General features: G+C 34.3%; 2 protein-coding genes across 2 annotated transcripts; both read right to left on the reverse strand.

Annotated features, from left to right (window-relative positions):
• Window positions 1-1037: 1037 nt before the first annotated feature.
• On the reverse strand, window positions 1038-3383 carry LOC126697177 (uncharacterized). The gene has a single exon (XM_050394064.1). The coding sequence runs from the start codon at window positions 3227-3229 to the stop codon at window positions 1457-1459; it is 1773 nt and encodes a 590-aa protein (XP_050250021.1). The 5' UTR covers window positions 3230-3383; the 3' UTR covers window positions 1038-1456.
• Window positions 3384-7071: 3688 nt separating this feature from the next.
• On the reverse strand, window positions 7072-9152 carry LOC126697178 (uncharacterized). Its single transcript, XM_050394065.1, has one exon. The coding sequence runs from the start codon at window positions 9106-9108 to the stop codon at window positions 7327-7329; it is 1782 nt and encodes a 593-aa protein (XP_050250022.1). The 5' UTR covers window positions 9109-9152; the 3' UTR covers window positions 7072-7326.
• Between the last annotated feature and the right edge of the window lie 9848 nt (window positions 9153-19000).

The raw sequence follows: 19000 nt of genomic DNA on the forward strand, positions 1-19000 counted from the left end.
TGGGGGATTAAGGGATTCATCTATGGGAGAAACAACTCTCGTCTTCCCTCTTTATATAATGGACGAAAAGGATGGTACTAAATGTGTTCAGATCTCCAAGGAAATCTGCAAACAAGAATGTGCCCGTTCCGCTCCCCCACACCATCAGTAACCATTGAATCTGGGAGGTCTCGTGAAGGGAAACCATTAAAGACATGCTTCGGATAACCAAACGGCATGAATGTATCGAGAATAAATCAAGAAGAACATCTCGTAGACCGGTGCATTTCTTGGGCAGGTGGAGAATTGCCAATGCCAGTGAAAGGTTGAATTAAATGAGCCGTAATAAAGGCTTGGTATTATCAAAACCCCCCTCTCCAACCAGGAGGTCGGACAGCATGGTTTTGAGGGGCTATTATGGGGCCCAATAATTTATGGGTCAGGCCAACTTATTCATGGGGAGTCCTAAGGCCCAAGCCGAAGAAGACTATAGTCCAAACTCAATAATGTAAAGCACAAAATGGCCCGGAAAAGCAGCCGAGGACAGTCTAGTTCTCGGCTGACCCAAAGCTCCACCGAGAAGAGAGGCAAAAACGGCATAGGGACAAACTTGAAAGAAAATCTAAAATATCTAGGAAAGGCTGCCCTTACTACCTTCCCCATACACGGCTCTGCACCTAACAGAGCCGTATTCTTCAGCTTTATCAACCACTCCCAACGACTTTGGTCTTGGACTGACGGGACAAGTATCAGTCTTGGAAAGGTCGACCCTACACGTGGACGAAGGAAAGCGAACGCAGGCTAGTATAAAAGAAAAAATAAGTAATCTGGAGAGGGGACTGGAAAAAATGGCCAAAAAAGGAAGGCCTCCCAGTCTACCTCCTGGAGTCCGACTCTAGGGGTGAAAACACCTTAAACATGTATGAACACCACAAAAACCCACCGCCGGGTAACCGAGGCCTAGCCTTTCAAACCCACTCTCTACAAATGATATTGTCTGGACCTTTTTACGTGCGAACCCAACACTGTTGTGGTTCATTGCGTGTCGTGTCCTTACACATACTAAATTTTCTTCCATCAAGGAAGTTGCATTAATAAATACAAGCTACTTTAAGAAAACCATAAATGTGAAGTGTCTTTTATTATCTAGTTAATAATACTAATACTGCACACAAATACACATATTTTGTCATAATTTTCCTATGTGATAGACTATGATTGGTTATCTTTTACTATCACATAAATCTATTTTTTTTACCTTTCATAATCTACCACGTAGGATTGTTTTGCAAAAATTAGTGTGTTTGTGTGTGGGACTAATATTATTAATATCCAGTAGGAATTATTAAAAAAAAAAAAAAAAAAAAAAAAAAAAAAAAAAAAAAAAAAAACCTTGTAACTTTAGAAATCACTTGGTAATTACAAATAATTTTGCAAGAAAAGACCCAAAAAGTGGGATATAGCTCCCAGTCATTACCTACCTAACTGGTGCCTCCACCAGTTGGGCACCATCTCCAGCTATCACGGTTTTCGTTTGGGCCTGATTCTCATTCTCACTGAACTTCTTATAGATGTCACTTTTATAGAACTTCCTAGTCCTTAGCACCAGAATGAACGAAACAAGTGTGCCAGAAAAGGTCACGGCAGCAATGATAATGAAAGACAATTTGAAGCACTCAACCCCATTACACTTCAAGTCCTCCCCAACCTTCCTTATGAGCCCCGAGGCTGCCATTTGCTTCTCAGCTTCCTTGTCATATAAATGCCCAGTGACTCTCACATTGAGCAAATATGACCCTATTGGACTTGCCACTGCCGCAAAATTGAACAGTGTAGAGTAGTACTTGAGGCCAAAGATTTCAGAAATAATTGCAAAGAGCAATGGCCATTGTGCACCAAAACAAAACCCAATAATCACTGATGCGAAATAGATACCATTCGGTATATTAAACGCGATTAGGAGGTGACCAATACATGATACTAGGAGACTCAAAGTGAGCATGAGAGTGCGTGGGATTTTGTACTTTGTAATGAAAATTTCGGAGGTAATACCTGCGACCACACGTCCGAGGTAGTTCCAAATGCTTACAAGTGACACAAAAGTGCTTATGCTTTGCTTTGGATATCCTAAGGAAGCTCCAATCTGACCCAAGTTGTCTATTACCGTTAAAGTTCCCCCTAGGCCACAGATTGTAGCAAAGAATATCAGCAACATGTCAATGCTGAAAAGTGCTTGTAATATCGTGTAGTCCTCCCCTCTATCTGGTGGCTGAAAAGCTGTTTGCCAACAAGAAACTTGCTTTTTATTTTGAGCACTTGTCGTGACTGAAATTGTTGAAGCTCCATTAGAAATTGCCTCCTCTGTAGTAACTTTTATTGGTGAAGGGTCATTCATGGCTTCATTCTTACTCTTCCAAAGCCTGTACTCGTCTCTAATGACAACTGCAAGTGGGAGAAACAGTAAGAAAAGTACCATGGCTGCACTCCCTCCATATTCACTTTGTGTAAAGGTGACCCTTTTCTCTACTATGATTATAATCATCAAGAACCCCGCGAGACCAAGCGAAATATAGAGGAAATTATAGAGAAGGTTGAGCTCGTTAGGCTGCCGAGGAGCCTTCATGATCCTCATGGTTCGAAGAAAAGTCAAACATATAGCTGCTGGAAGCCACGCAATTAGCAAAATCAAAGACTTCGCGTCATCACCATAGATAGCATGGTACAACTGTGTAATCACAGCCCCACTTAGACCCGTGTAACCCTTCAAAACACCAATAAGAACTCCACGGCTTTCAGGGAAGTTCTTGATGCAAGTGACAAGGGCTCCAGTGTTGACAAAAGGTTGTGAATTTGAGCCAAGGCATATGTATAAGCACATTTGCCAAACATGGGGCTTGGCAACTCTTCCGGTCACGCTTAGCCATATCATGAAGTACCCAAAAAAGTTGAACCCTGCACCCATAGCTAACACAACCCATGGGGGTGTGATCTCATTGATTAGGCCAGAGATGATTCCAATATTTGCACCCAAGTCCTTGTAGAAGCTGATCAAATTGAGGGTGGTTTGGTCATAGCCAAGTGAGGACTTGATCTCGCTGGAGTAAAGGCCAAAGATGTAGCTCAAACCAGCCGTGTTCATAATCAAAAGAGACCCAAACATCATGAATCTCCGCCCCTTTAGAATTTGGAGGGTGAGGCCACCCTTCATCTCCGCCCAAGGGCCTCCACCACCACCACTGCTAACAACCATTGATCTGTTCTCTGCAGTGTTTCGCTCAGTATGATGTACCAAACAGTCCAAACGTTGACAAGGTTGTCATGTACCTCATGGAGTCATGGTGGTCCTAGAGATGTGTGTTAATTATTTGGGAGATAGTCAACATTTCTATAGTATATTTGAATTTGAGTACTTCAAGATACCTTTCTGAATAAAAAAAAAGGTACTTCAAGATACTTGCCATGACTTTTATCAACGTTACACGTATAATAGAACAAAAATCCTATTAAAAAAAAAAAGTGTTTTATTTTATTTCAGCAAAAAGAAAAAAGAAAGATAAAAACTTGTTTTATTTTATACTCCACCATTACTAAGTATGTCACGTATGCTTTCTATAAAATAAAAAAATGTTTCATATTTCTTTTTTTCCTCTTGATAATATATTAGTGAAATATGATCAATTGTTCCTTCTGTATTATTATTCCTTGTTTTTTTTTTTTTTGGTGGCTGAGTGCTCATGCTCTGATAAACGAATTGAAATGAAGAGATTAGGTGCCACCAAGAAAATTACCCAAGTTGGGTCCGCATTTATGTTCCCCGCCTCCTATTATTGTGGATCTTAATCTTCCACATGGTTGAGAAATGGGACACATAATTTTCAAAAATAAAAGTACCCTCTTAGTGTTTCATGTAGAAATATTTAAAATTCAAATCATTTTCTCCGAATTATACATAAACACCCTATGAAAAAAGGGTAATTAAATAAAAAAGCATATGAATAGATAAGACATATAAATTATAATTTTTAATGTATATTACGTATTTTATATATATATATATATATATATAATTTAGTTGTTACAATAAACGAGGATAGCTAGCAATATAACTGAGATGTTTGATGAAGGCTTAACAATTTGTAATATGAAGAAGATGATAAATTATCTATTTTTAGAAAATATGATTGCTTTTATTTTTGTAACTGGTTCCCCTTGATTAATTAAGGATGTTGAAGGAGAAAAATAATTAAAATTTTCAATAAAAAATTAGAAAAGTAAAATGAAAATCCTAATATTTTTTGGAAATCTCATTTTAGCTCCAAAAATAAGAAATTCAAAATAATTTTAAAAAAAATTACAATTCATAAAAACCAAGAAGACTATCAAATATTATAAAAAATTGTAAGAGATATTTTCTTTTATAGAAATTTAGGAAATCCATTGATTATTTGATTTCCACCAGAGATGTCAAATAACAAGTAGACAAAATAAGGAGAGAGATGACGATATCGAGAAAAGAAAGATGGCTGGATATATAATTTTAGATAGTTGAAGCAAACCAAAACCCAAGTAAAATTGATAGATAGCTCACCATTAAAATAAAAGACCAATGAGATATAAAAATCATCACCTAATGGAATTTAATTAAGGATATATACAAGATGGAATAAATTCACCACTCAATAAAATCCACGAAATGACTTATATAGGACTTAGAATAGCCCTCTAAGCATAGGAAAACAAAAATAACATTCCGGCCAAATAACTTATATAGTACTTAGAATAGCCCTCTGAGCATAGGCAAAAAAAATAACATTCAAAACATTACATTTTCAAGATTAAAGTCAATTGGACTCATAGAAACTAGTAAAACTAGTAAAGGGCTTTTCTACCTTATCGAGAAGCTGAAATGAGAGACTAATATTTCCTAGAAATTCTAATTAAACGTTGTTTGATTCCTTGGACAAAATGACTTATTAATCTTTAAATATCATCTAAATTGGAGGAAAATTTTGATAAAAAAAATATGGGTCTTATTCATTGGGCTTAAAAGTCATCTTAGTTGGGCTTTTTAAACTCATATTAGATTAGCTAAAACTTCAAACGCTCCTGTGTCAAATGGATTATTAGAACTTAGGAGGAATAATGGACCGATTGATATTAACTAACTAAAATGGTAAATTAGTTAATTGCCAAGAGTTTTGTATCTCAATTCATTCATATATTCTATATTTTAATAGAAACATTATTCCAGATTTAAATATCTTATTCTCCCCAATTATCAAATCAAAAAATAATAATAATTAAAAAAAAAAAACTAATAAAATGGTCACATGGATTTTAAACATTCTTGGGGATGGTGCATTATATATTAACGACTAGGGTACAACAAATGGGCCGTAGGAATTCTCCTAATTAGTGAGGGAAAAAAAACTTTTCCCACGTCAAAAACAAAAAATTATATTAATTATAAACTGTCAATTCTGATCATTCAAAACGTGTTCGTTTGTCAATAGCCCAAAATTTATCCCATATTTTTTTAAATGGTTTTATAACTATAAATGTATAGCAATGGAGCTAAAAATTTAGTTATTTAGCATAACAAAAAGTTACTTTATCTATTTTACATATTCACATATTATAGCAGTGAATCTATTTTAGCTTTCAAAACAATAAAATAATATAAACATCACAATAAAATAATATATCTATTACAATAAAATAATATATTTTTTACAATAAACAACAATCACAACCATTGCCACCACCACTGTCACTACCACCACCGCCACCGCAACCACCGCCACCACCACAACCGCCACCATCAAAAAAATTATTTTTTTCTCACCAATATTAGATAGTAATAACCTATCACTTAAAATTTATTACAAAAATATTGTGATAACATTTCTTAATTTTAATTTCTTATTATTCTTTATTTTATTTTTCCCATTATCTTATTTGATTTCATCCAAGTACACGTTTCTTTCTTCTTCTTCTTCTTTTTTTTTTTTCCTCTTTTTTTCTCCCTACACACGTATACTCCTCTTATCTCCTCCACACACATATACTTTCTTATCTTCACTCTATCTTCACTTGCATTTTTGTTTTTCTACTTCATCTTTGTGTTTCTTTCTCTTTCACTCTATCTTCACTGCCGCCCCCACAATAGCCACATTGGAAAACACTGTAAACAAACCGTTCCTAACATGGATGATGAGATCTTCTTGGAGGTTTGTGAACTTTTAGAAGATGAAAGAAAAGCCAAGATGTTCATGGCCATGGAATATGGATGTCACAGCACGGAGGAAGTGGTTACTAAAAAAGCTTCAACAGTAGCATCTATTTTTCTTGTTAATGTCAGATATAATTTTGGTTTTTTTTTTTTTTTTTTTTTTTTGTGTGGAGTTTTTCCAATGTAAATCAGATTTGATATTAATGTAAAGGCATTTTTCAAAGCAATATCTGGTATGATTTCCTTGTTGAAATTGGGAAAAAAAAAAAAAAAGAGGAATTGAATTTGTTTTTGCTGGGCGGCCCTGCACATGGTGATGGTTGATTGTAGCTGGATTTATGGTTGATTGCTTTGAATGTTGATGAGGGTGAGGACTGAGTAGAGAGGAGCAACGGGCAGAAATGGAAAAGAGGAGAGAAGAAAAGAAAAGAAAAAAATAATATTAAAATATTCTGATCAGTGTGAACACAACTTAAAATAATATATTTCCTTTTTTTTTTTTCCTTTGAGCTACACATCTATCTTTAGATGTGCACTGTAGCTGAGAAATAAAAAATTTTAGCTTTAGCTCCACTACTATAACTCTCTCTTTTGTATTTTGGTGTAGCTAAAATAGCTATATAGCAATTTAACTACATTGCTGCAAGTGCTCTAACATGTAACCATTATCAAATGTATTGGGATTGATCAAGTCAACTAATAAAGTCACCAGCTCTTTATTTTATTTCGAGTTATTTAAACAAGCCCAAACGTCAATACGTCTCAAGAGACAATTTTTTATTTTTTTTACCTTGCAAGTTGCAACCAAAAAAATAAATAAAGATAGAACATAGTATTATATTTTTTCTTATAAGGAACAATTTAAGCCTAACAATGAAATTCTCACTATTTATACCAAATCTGTATTTTCAAGCTGAATCAAGAATCTTGTAACTTAATATTATATGTTTTCCCTTGTAAGGAAAATTACTATAACCATCATTTTTTTTTTTTTTTTTATAAATCCGTAACCATCAAATTATTAAAAAGAAAAAAATTTATGAAACTTTCATCCTCAAATAAAACCAGTTTATCTATCCATTTCACTGATAAAATCAACGACTGTTATGCGTAGCCTAGCGACCATTTTCGGGTCCAATGTGGTCTCCGGCCATAGCCATCTCCCTCTCAGCCAACTTCGCCTCCTCCCGGAACTTCTTGTAAATGTCACTCTTATAGAACTTCCTAGTCCTCAACACCAGAAAGAGAGAAACAAGCGAGCCAAACAATGTCACAGCAGTAATTATAATGAATGACAATTTGAAGCACTCAACCCCAATACAATTCAAAGCCTCCCCAGCATTCCTTACTTGTCCTGAGGCAGCCAGCTGCTTTCTAGCTTCCTTATCATATAAATGCCCAGTGACCTTTACGTTGAGTACATACAGTCCAATTGGGCTAGCCACTGACCCAAAATTGTACAAAGTAGAGTAGTACTTAAGGCCAAAAATTTCAGAAATTATTGCAAAAAGTAATGGCCATTGTGCACCAAAAGAAAACCCGATAATTATCGATGCAACATAGAGACCACCTGGGGGATTAAACGCGATTAGAAGGTGACCAACACATGCTAATAGGAGCACTAGAGTCAGCATGAGAGGTCGAGGGAACTTGTACTTTTTCAATAGAATTTCAGAGACCAAACCAGAGGTCACTCGTCCAAGATAATTCCATATGCTCACAAGAGATACAAATGTGCTTATACTTCGAGTTGGGTAACCAAGCGAAGTTCCCATTTGTCCCAAATTGTCTATAGCTGTTAAAGTGCCTCCAACACCACAAATTGCTGAGAAGAACAATATCAACATGTCAATGCTGAAGAGTGCTTGTAGTATGGTATAGTCGTCACCTCTATCCGGTGGGCTGAACACGTTTTTCCAACATGAAACATGCTTTTCTTTGTCCAATTCAGGGACCAAATTGGTTGTGTCAGGAATGCATTGTGCAAAAGATGCTGTAGTACTTTCTGCCTTTGGCTTCTCAGTGATTACTTTCACCTGGGAAGAATCGTTGGGTGATATATTCTTGTTCTTCCAAAGATAACGCTCTTCTATGATAACCACAGCAAGTGGGAGAAAGAGCAAAAGCAGCACCGCAGCTACACTTCCACCATACTCGCTCTGCGTGAACGTGACCTTTTGCTCTACTATAATCATGACCATTAGAAACCCAGCAAGGCCAAGTGATATATAAAGGAAATTATAGAATACTTGGAGCTCGTTCTGTTGCCGATTCACCTTCATGATTCTTATTGTACGTAGAAAAGCGAAAGATATAGCAGCAGGAAGCCACCCTAGAAGCAAAATCAAAGACTTCGTGTCATTACCATAGAAAGCATGGTAGAGTTGAGTGATTATAGCACCAGTGAGACCAACATATCCCTTTAGAAGCCCTAGCACCACGCCACGGCTTTCCGGGAAGTTCTTCACGCAGGTTACAAGTGCTCCAGTGTTGGCAAAAGCAGTTGAATTTGCACCAAGAAAGATGTACAAGCACATCATCCATACTTGGGGCTTTGCTATTTTTTCTGTCACGGATAGCCATATCATGAAGTACCCCAAAAAGTTCACAAGTGCACCAGTTGATAAGACCACCCATGGGGGTGTGACCTCGTTGATTAGGCCTGGTAGGATACCAACGTTGGTGCCCACGTCCTTGAAAAAACTGATCAAATTGAGTGTGGTTTGGTCGTAGCCAAGCACAGATTTGATCTCGCTGGAATATAGTCCAAAGGCATAGGGTGTGCCTGCAGTGGACATGATTAGCAATGATGCAAAAACCATGAACCATGGTCCAGTGAGGAGTTGGAAGATGAAGCTCTTGTTGCTAAAGAGACCATTGGGTTTTCTAAAATCCATTTTTTGTAACTATTTGAGAGTAGTACTAAGTATGTTATGAAATTGGATGAGAGGATCATAACATATATATAGATAAACACACACGTAATGTATGTATATATGGTCATAGATAATCAGTGTGGATGCACGTACAAAATTAATTTTATATATGTTCTTCTTCAATTTTGCCCATTCGAATGGGGAACCTTGTACGTTGATTCGAATACGTGGACTTAGCTGCAAAAATGGACCTATTCCAACAAGTAAACGCAATTAAGCACTTGTGGTTGTGGATATATGGATAAATAGCGGTGATAACTGGTGTAGTCTTGTATTGGTGCTTTTTTTTTTTGGGGGTGGGGGGGGGTGTTTAGAAGCAAGAGTGGTAGATTGAAATCAAATTGAAAATGATGCAGTTTTAAACTGGAAGATGATTGTTATGATTACATCAGCTTTTGCTCAATAAATAATTCGAGAATCGTTGTTATAAAAACTGGGTGTGACCGGAGTTGGTACTTGAATTATTGACTGGCCGACATAAATCTAATTGATATATATATATATATATATATATTTTTTTTTTTTTTTTTTGAAAAGGAAACTTTCATTCAATTATAATAATGAAATATCATGAAACAAAGCCGCCAAAGCAGGTGGAGGAGAATCCTCAATCCAAACTAAATCCTCATCTAAATTTCTAGCAAATTGGGCAAGAACATGTGCCACTGTATTCCCTCCCCTCCTAATCTGATTAGTCCTAGCCCAATATAGCCCATGTATCAAGTGGCGAATATCATCCACCACACATCCAAGATAAGAATTGTTAGGGAGAGATGAAGAAATGGCTTGAATGGCATTAGCATTATCGCCCTCAATTATCAAACTTGAAAACCCAGCATCAATGGCAAACTCCAACGATCTTCTACAAGCCATCAACTTAACTTCTTCACTATTTTTTGCACTTGGTCCAACAGCAGACATTGCAACCATAACCTCCCCCTTATCATTTCGAATAATGGTACCTATACCTATTCTGTTCAGCCCCGAAAACACAGCAGCATCAAAGTTTAGCTTGTAGACATCCGGCGATGGAGGTTGCCACTAATCAGAAATATTTTGCTCAGTCCGAGCACTGTCAACTGCACCTGAGCTTGCTGAAATTCCAGAATATAGTCCTCTGCTCGCTTGTTAAGACATTTAGGATCCTTTAATTTACTTCCATGCACAACACAGTTTCGCTGGTTCCAAATAATCCATGCTTGCACCCAGAACAGCTCCAGCTCTTCAACCGTTAACCTGTCCACTAGAAACTCCATTAGTTGAAGTGTATCACAAAAAACAGAGGGACCTTTCTACAACTTGGAAATGCTACCAACCCATACGTCTTGCACCGCAGCACATTCCCACAAAGCATGAGCTGTTGTCTCCACCTCTCTGGTACACAGTTGACAATTATCTTCATTTATGATTCTCCGACGTGACAGATTGTAGGATGTTGGTAAAATATCATGGCAAGCTCTCCATCCAACTATTTTGACTTTATTTGGAATTTTAAGCTTCCACAATACCGGCCAAATTATTCTCCCAGCACAGCCACTTGAAGTCTTGGCCCTGTCTCCATGGAGTTGAAGCTGTCTAGCAAGCTTATATGCAGACTTAACAGAAAAATTACCGCTCCTGTTGTGCAACCAATAAATTGAGTCTGGAACATTTCTTTGACTGAGGGCGATTCTACAAATAGCCTTAGCATCTTCTCTATGAAACATTCCCATAATCATGTCTCTCCTCCATATATGTAATTCCGGATCAATCAAATCTGATACTGCTAAATCTCCAATCAGCTCATGTCTTGGGTACAGAATTTTATTAGTGGGATGGTTAGAAAGCCACCTATCCCCTACAACACTTATAGAAGACCCATTACCAACTCTCCAACAAGAACCCGATCTAAGAATAGGCAAGGCAGCCAATATACTTCTCCACACATAGGAACACCCAGGCGATTCTTTGGCCTCTAGAAACAAAGTCCAAGGGAAATGTGTGAATAGTTTGGCAAAATGGGCAAGTCAGGTCGGGTTAATCGTGTTGCGGGTCGGGTCGGGTTGACTCGTATTTTTCACATGAATTTTTTATTTTTATTTTTTATAAAGAAAACAACATGTATTTACCATTTAGAAAGTTATGCAACAAATTATTTGATGTAAAATGCATTATTTTGAATTTACCACTTATATCAAGAATTAACTTAGTTAAACTTATTAATACTTATTCAATAATTTTAAAATTATACAAATCCTAACATTGCTATCTAAAACAAAATAACACAAAAATAAGTAAAACAAATACACAAGTTTTATTTCTATACAATATCAACATTCCAAAATATAAAACAAAATTACAAATGACTTATTGGATAACTCATTTGATAAATAATAAAAACATATAAGAAATTTATAATATTGAAAATTAATTTTATAATCTATTATCAATTGTGGTTGGCACTCTATTTTAATTTGAGATATACATTAAAGTTTGATTGCTTACTTATTTATACATGGTCTCTTTTATGAATATCATATATTGTTAAGTAACACACACTCTAGGAAATATTCTAATTTATTTTAAAAAGCCGTTTATTTTGAACATAAATTGTTAAAAAATAGGTCTAGGCATTTATAATTTATACTAATTTGATACTTTAGCTTCACTATTTTCACACTTGTGAATGTTTCTCACACATGTCTACAATTTTAAATCTGATTTTAACTCTACTGTAATTAGATTATCTTGGCATGTACTTTGCTATTTAATATCTAAAAATCTTTACTCATGCTCAATCATTTATCTTTCAATTAATTTGCATACAGTTATGTAAATGTATCAATTGTTTCCTTAAAGCTCACAATAAACAATTAAACCAATATTGTCTTAATTTTACTATTTTTTTTTACCAAAAATTTTTTTTTTTTAAATGGTTCGGGTTTGGGTCGGGTCAAGTTGACCCGCAAAAAATACTGGTCGGGTCATAGGTCAACCTGTTTTTTCTTCGGGTCAAAAAATCGGGTTCGGGTCGGGTATTTTTCGAGTCAGGTCAGAAAATTTTGACCTGTTTTGCCATGTCTAAGTAAACTATTCCATTACCTTTTTATTATATTATGGAACGTTTTTTATTTAATAACACAAAAAAAAAAAAAAAAAAATTGTTACATCAACAGTAGTATGAAAAATTAGGTTGCACAAATGAAATTTACCACTTGATTATGGTATCTTAATTTTTATATTTCAAAATTGTTATAGGAAATTCTACAATCATAATATTTGAATTCCATTTATTAAATTGTTAGAATTTAGATCGAGGAATTCCATGACAGTTCAATATTTATTGAATCTATAACTGTTATTCAAGTTTTCAAGATCAATGTGTGTATTGAAGTACTTAAAAGACACTCTATCTAAATTTCAACAATCACTCGATCAATTGAGATTCACAATTCCATAGACATTCAATTGATACTTAATCTATCAAAAGTCACACACTCAGTGATATGTTTTAAATTTTGAAGTCAATACCTTAGATTTTGTACCCTAGTTACATCACATATAAAAATTGGGGCTTGAATCGAGAATCTAAATTTTCTATCTCATTTTTCCTAATTCACTCTATATTTTACAAATAAAAACTTGTTACATGTCAAGTATCAAATGTTATATCATTAAAAAAAAAAAAAAAAAAAAAAAAAAAAAAAAAAAAAAAAAAAAACGTAAATTTTCTTTAAAAGCATGTAGGGAATTCTATTGAAACATAAGTTGTAATTTCCTTAGAAAACGGGTCCAAAAGAGTTTGAAAATATGTGTCATACTTCACTAGATGTGTGTCTTAATTCCCTTGAAATTGCAAGTTAATTTGATTAGAAAAACTGATTTCTCTTCGAATGTGCGATGATTTTCGTTGGGTACGCAATCAATTTTCTTAATCTTTTGGCCAAAATGCAAAATTGACCCTTTAAGTTTCTTTAGATTTCATTTCAATCTTCTAGTTTTGCTTTCATTCATTTCAATCCTCTAAAATTTCAGGTTTATTCAATCAAAGTTTTTCTATCGACTTTTGTTATATGTTGTGGTTAATTTTTCAATTTTTTAGATTTAATTTTAAAAATTCAATTAATGATTGAAAAATATTTCCAATTTTTTTTTTCAAAAAATTTTAATTAAGATAGAAAGGTCTTAATTGAATAAATCTGAAACTTAGAACACTGAAATGAATGAAAGCAAAGTTAAAAGACTGAAATGAAATCTAAAGAAATTTAGAGGATCAATTTTGCAACTAGAATTTCTACTATTTGAAATTTTGTTGCTGATGAAAGGTTTGTCGACACTACCAAAAACCCAATTGAATAGATTAATTACTCTCAAGCAAATATAATAGATTAATTACTCAAAAAAAAAAAAAAAACTAATTGTGTAAAGCCCCCAAAAGGAAAATTGAAAAGCTTTAAATTTAAATAAAGAATTCACAACTAATTATAGTAAATTTATGCGAAATAAAAATAATTAAATAGATAAATATTATATAGGAAACACTAAAATTTACGTGCTTCAATTTTTTCTTTTTTCTTTTTTGAGAAACCAAACTAGTAGTTTGGGGTTATATTGAAAGAAAAAAAAAATTAATGAACATCAAATAGCAATAGGGGAACAATGTCATCTAGAGGATCTTCCATCCACACCTGAAGTTCCAAAACTTTTTTAGCTTTTTTAGGTAAAACATCAGCAACACAATTACATACTTGACTAACATGATTGAACTTGACAAACTGGAAATTTGCAGCAATACAGGAAATGTCATCAATGATGTTTCCATAGGTAGAGAAATCAACACCTCTTTGAGTAATAGCATTGATCACCAAAGTTGAATCCCCTTCAAAAATAACTCTGTGAAGCCCAATTTCAACAGCAAACTAGACAACTCTTCAACAAGCTTGTGCTTCCATATCTCACTACAAAAAAATTGTCCTACACCAATGTTTTTTTCCCTACGCCTTTCAAAACCGCCGTAATAAATTAACCTATAGCGGCACTTTTAGAAACCGCTTGTATAGGACACCCTATTACGGCAGCTCAAAACCGGCGTTTCCAAAACCGTTGGTATAGGATGTCCTATTACAGTGTTTTATAACCACCGCTATAGGTTAGATTATCGATTTTTTTTTTAAATTATTTTCTTTTTTGAAAAGAGTCTATCCCAGCACTTTAAAAGCATTGGAATAGGGATAACCTATCCCAACGCTCTATAAGCGCTGGAATAGGGTTATTCCATTCCCTTCTGGGGTAGACCCATCCTGATGCTTTATAAAGTGCTAGAATAGGGTTAATTCATTCCCTATCCCAGCACTTATTAAGGTGCTGGAATAGGGTACACATATACCAACGCACTAGAAGTGTTGGAATAGGGTTACTCCATTCCCTTATGGGAAAGACCTATTCCGGCACTTTTAAAAGCGCTGGAATAGGAATTTCTCCTAATAAATGACTAATACACCCCTAAAACTTGAGCAATGACCAAAGTACCCCCCGAAACATCGAAAAATACCCTTGATTACTTGAATAAGACCAAATTACACCCATAAATCGAAAAAGTGACCAAAATACCCCCGTAAATGCAAAAAATGTCCAAAACACCCCCAATACCTAAAAAAAGACTGATACACCCTCAAAACTTAAAAAAATGACCGAAATACCCCCCCCCCCAAAAACATCGAAAATGACCAAAGTACCTCTTATGCCTAAAACAGACCAAAACACTCTCGATTACTTGAATAATACCAAAATACCCCCATAAATCGAAAAAGTGACCAAAATGCCCCCATAAACACAAAAAATGTCCAAAACACCCCTGATACCTAGAAAAAAACGGATACACCCCTGAAACCTAAAAAATGACTAAAATAACCCCCCATAAACCTAAAAACTGGCCAAAGTACACCCTAAAACATTGAAAATGACCAAAGTACCCCCATTCCTAAAAAAGACCAAAATACCCTTAATTACTTAAATTCGACCAAAATACCCCCATAAATTGAAAAATAAATAAAATGCCCCCGTAAACACACAAAAAAAATGTCCAAAACACTCCCAATACCTAAAAAAGACCTATACACCCTCGAAACCTAAAAAAATGGTTGAAATAACCCCAAAAACCTAAAAATTGACTAAAGTACCCCCCAAAACATCAAAAATTAACAAAGTACCCTCCATGCCTGAAAAAGATCAAAATGCCCTCGATTACTTGAATAAGATCAAAATACCCCCATTAAGCACAGAAAATGTCCAAAATGCCCCCATAAACACAAAAAATGTCCAAAACACACCCAATACCTAAAAAAAGACCAATACACCCCCCCGAAACCTAGAAAATGACCGAAATAACCCTCAAAACCTAAAAACTAACCAACGTACCCCCTAAACATCGAAAATAACCAAAGTACCCCCCATGCCTAAAAAAGACCAAAACACCCTCGATTACTTGAATACGACCAAAATAACCCCATAAATCAAAAAAAATAACCAAAATGCGCCCATAAACACAAAAAATTTCCAAAACACACCCAATATCTAAAAAAGACAAATACACCCCCAAAACCTTAAAATGACCGAAATACCCCCCCCCCCAAAACCTAAAAAAATGACCAAATACCCTTTAAACATTAAAAATGACTTGAGTATTTTAATAATTTTTTAAGTTTACAAGGCATTTTGGTCAGGTTTTATGCTTAGGATGTATGTGTGTAAAATGTTTTAATGCTTAGGGGGTATTTGGTCATTTTTAGATTTTGGGGGTATTTTGGTTTTTTTTTTTTAGGCTTAGAGAGTATTTTTGGTCATTTTTAGGCTCAAGGGTACTTTGGTTTTTATTAAGTTTCCAAGGTATTTTGGTCACTTTTTGGCTTAGGGTGTATATTGGTCATTTTTAATGCCTAGGGGGTACTTGATTCATTTATAGCCGTTGGGGGTATTTTGGTCATCATCTTAGGCTAAGGGGGTGTTTTTAGTCATTTTTAGGTTTCGGTGGTTTTTTGGTCTTTTTTTAGATTTCAATGGTATTTTGGTTTTTTTTTTTTAGGCTTTAAAGGTATATTAGTTTTTTTTCATGTTTCGAGAGTATTTTAGCCATTGTTTTGGTGGTAGGGGTGTTTCGGTCATTTTTTAAGTTTATCAGGTAAGTTGGCTTTTTTTTAGTCTTAGAGGTATTTCAGTCATTTTCAAGAATTATTAAATTATATTTTATTAATTTCGGTCTTTTTTTAGGTTTCAAAGGTATTTTTGCCTTTTTTAGGCTTCAAGGGTATTTCGGTCATTTTTCATGTTGTAGGGGGTATTTTAGTCATTTTTTGGGTGGTAGGGGTGTTTCAGATTTTTTAAGTTTATGGGGTATCTTGCCCTTTTTTTGGTCTTAGGGGTATTTCAATCATTTTAATGATTATTAAATTATATTTTATTAATTTTTAGTATTAAATTATATTTTATTACTTTTAGTGTAGGAAAAAAAAATCCCTAAAGGCCTATTACGGCGGTTTTAAAACCACTGCTATAGGTTTGAAGTAAAAACCGAGCTTTCAAAATTTTCAAAAAATTTTGAAAATTTCATGACTAATTGTGGCAGTTTAAAGTCGTTGCATTAAGTGGAAAAGTCACCATAAGTGCCATTTTCATCACAATAAGTCCCTCGCATCACTTACAAATTTTCAGACTTCCCACTTATTTTTTTAGCTTCCCACCACTTTGGAATCTCATTTTTGGTCTCCCACTTTTTTACTTCAGATATTTTCCTCTCACCCACAGTCTCTCTCTCTCTCTCTCTCTCTCTCTCTCTCTCTCTCTCTCTCTCTCTCTCTCTCTCATGGATCTTCCTTAATCCACTTCCCCTCCTCCTCTCTTCTTCTTTACTCAAAACTCACCATTTCTTTTCCAAAATTTCAAACACAAAAATACTACCCAAAACCACAAACCCTACCCAAAGCAAGGTAAGTCTCTCTAGCTCTCATTTCTATTTTGTAGCAATTTTTGTATATATATTTGTTGTTAAATTTCTGGTTTTTTAGTTTTGATTTTGGTTGAAGTTTGGTTTGGGCTATGTGTATTTTTTTTTTTTTGTAACTGTTGGTTGATTGTGTGGGTTTTAGTTTTGGTTTTGGTTAAAGTTTAGTTGATTTTGTGGCTTTTTATTTTTGATTTTGGTTAAAGTTTGCTCTATTTTGGAGGAAATGTAGGTGGGTTTATTTTTATTTTTTTTTCCTCTGTATTTTGGGGTTTCATGAAATGGGTTTTTGGACTTTCATTATTGGTATATAAATATGTTGTTCTAACTTCAAAGTTCCCTCTTTTATTTTTTGGTTGGTGGTCTTAAGTTTATTTGTCAACTTTTGAGAATATGGTGCACTGGCAACCAATTGGCTGAGCATATATACTCTTGTATTATTTTTGTTATTATTATTTTGACAATATATACTCTTGTATTACTGAATCTCTAAGTTTACTTGATGTTTGCTATTAATTAATTTGTTTTTAATGATGTCCCACTGTTCCAGATTAAGGCTAGTGTTACTGCTTTGGATTAGTTTAGGTACAAAGTTGTGCTAAATGTTAATAACTTGTTTCTATGATAGCACCCGGGCCACCATTGTTGCACAATTAGTACTTTAATCACTTTACATAGATTTGATTATGCCAAGCTTGATTTTCATGGAACTAGTGCTAAGAAAAGCAGCATCTTCTTGGTGTCATCAAATAGTCATTCTTGTTTCAGTTAGCTCATAAAGCATTTCTGCATCAAGGACAAAAGAAAGTAAAACCTTGCCATTGTGGCATCTTGAACATACATGAGACTGTCTTGGCAACCTTGTTAAACTTGTTTTCTTTTTTGCTCTCATTGTATTGTAGCTTAGTGATGAATATATTCCTTTATGTGGAAGCAAAATGAATGGAAGTTCATAGGTTGTAGTTAGCATCTTTACGCCTTTTTATTTTTTATTAAAAGCATATTGAGGAACAAATAAATCCTAGGTTCTTAAGAGTGATCTTTAATAGTAGCAATGATATATACAATAATTTGTGATTGTTTCTTGGCAAGATATATTAGTTCAGTTTGTGATTTTTGCATATATTTCTTTTGTAATGGAGGTTGCTAACTTTTGCATTGAATTTCTTTTGATTATTATTATTTTTTTGTTGGATGTGTTTTTATACAGAAATTATTAAGCACTAAATTTTGTTTGTCATGCGTAGATGCATTGTGTGTGTGTTCATGTTAAATTTCTCTTGCTCGATCAACTAGATAACTATTATGCCTAACTAATAGGTATAAAGGTGTCTTTAAAAATGATTTGATAAATGATGTCTTGTTTTTTTTGGATGCATTTAAAAATCAAGACATAAGTTCCTTAATTTAAAAACTATGTACGTCTAAAGCAATTTAGTTATAGAATGAAAAATGCTAATAGCACCCTAAGGCTGTGAAAGGTAATTGAAAAATGCTAATAAGCTGTAAATTCAAATGGCAAAGAAGGAAAGCTACTAAATTAAAGTAATAGAATGAACCCTTTATATATGCCTAAGTGTTTGTTGACTTGGTTCCTTATTTCTATGCCATTACTCTTTTGATGCATCACTCTTCTTTCCGTGAGCAAATCAGTGGATAGCTAAAGGGTGAGTAAAATCTACTTCTTATTACCCTTCTAGTCTATAATTATGTGTCAACATTACTATTGTGGTGGGTTGTTGATTTGGAGCAAGCGGGTGGCTTGCATGGAAAGAAACGGTGGTATATTTTATATTGGAAGTGTTGTTTGTTTTGTGAATTTTGTCATATTATTGTTCAATTTGTTGTCAATTTATCGTATTTTGTCTAAGTAAATTC

The sequence above is a fragment of the Quercus robur genome, chromosome 8 (genome assembly GCF_932294415.1).
Source record: "Quercus robur chromosome 8, dhQueRobu3.1, whole genome shotgun sequence".
Taxonomy (NCBI): domain Eukaryota; kingdom Viridiplantae; phylum Streptophyta; class Magnoliopsida; order Fagales; family Fagaceae; genus Quercus; species Quercus robur.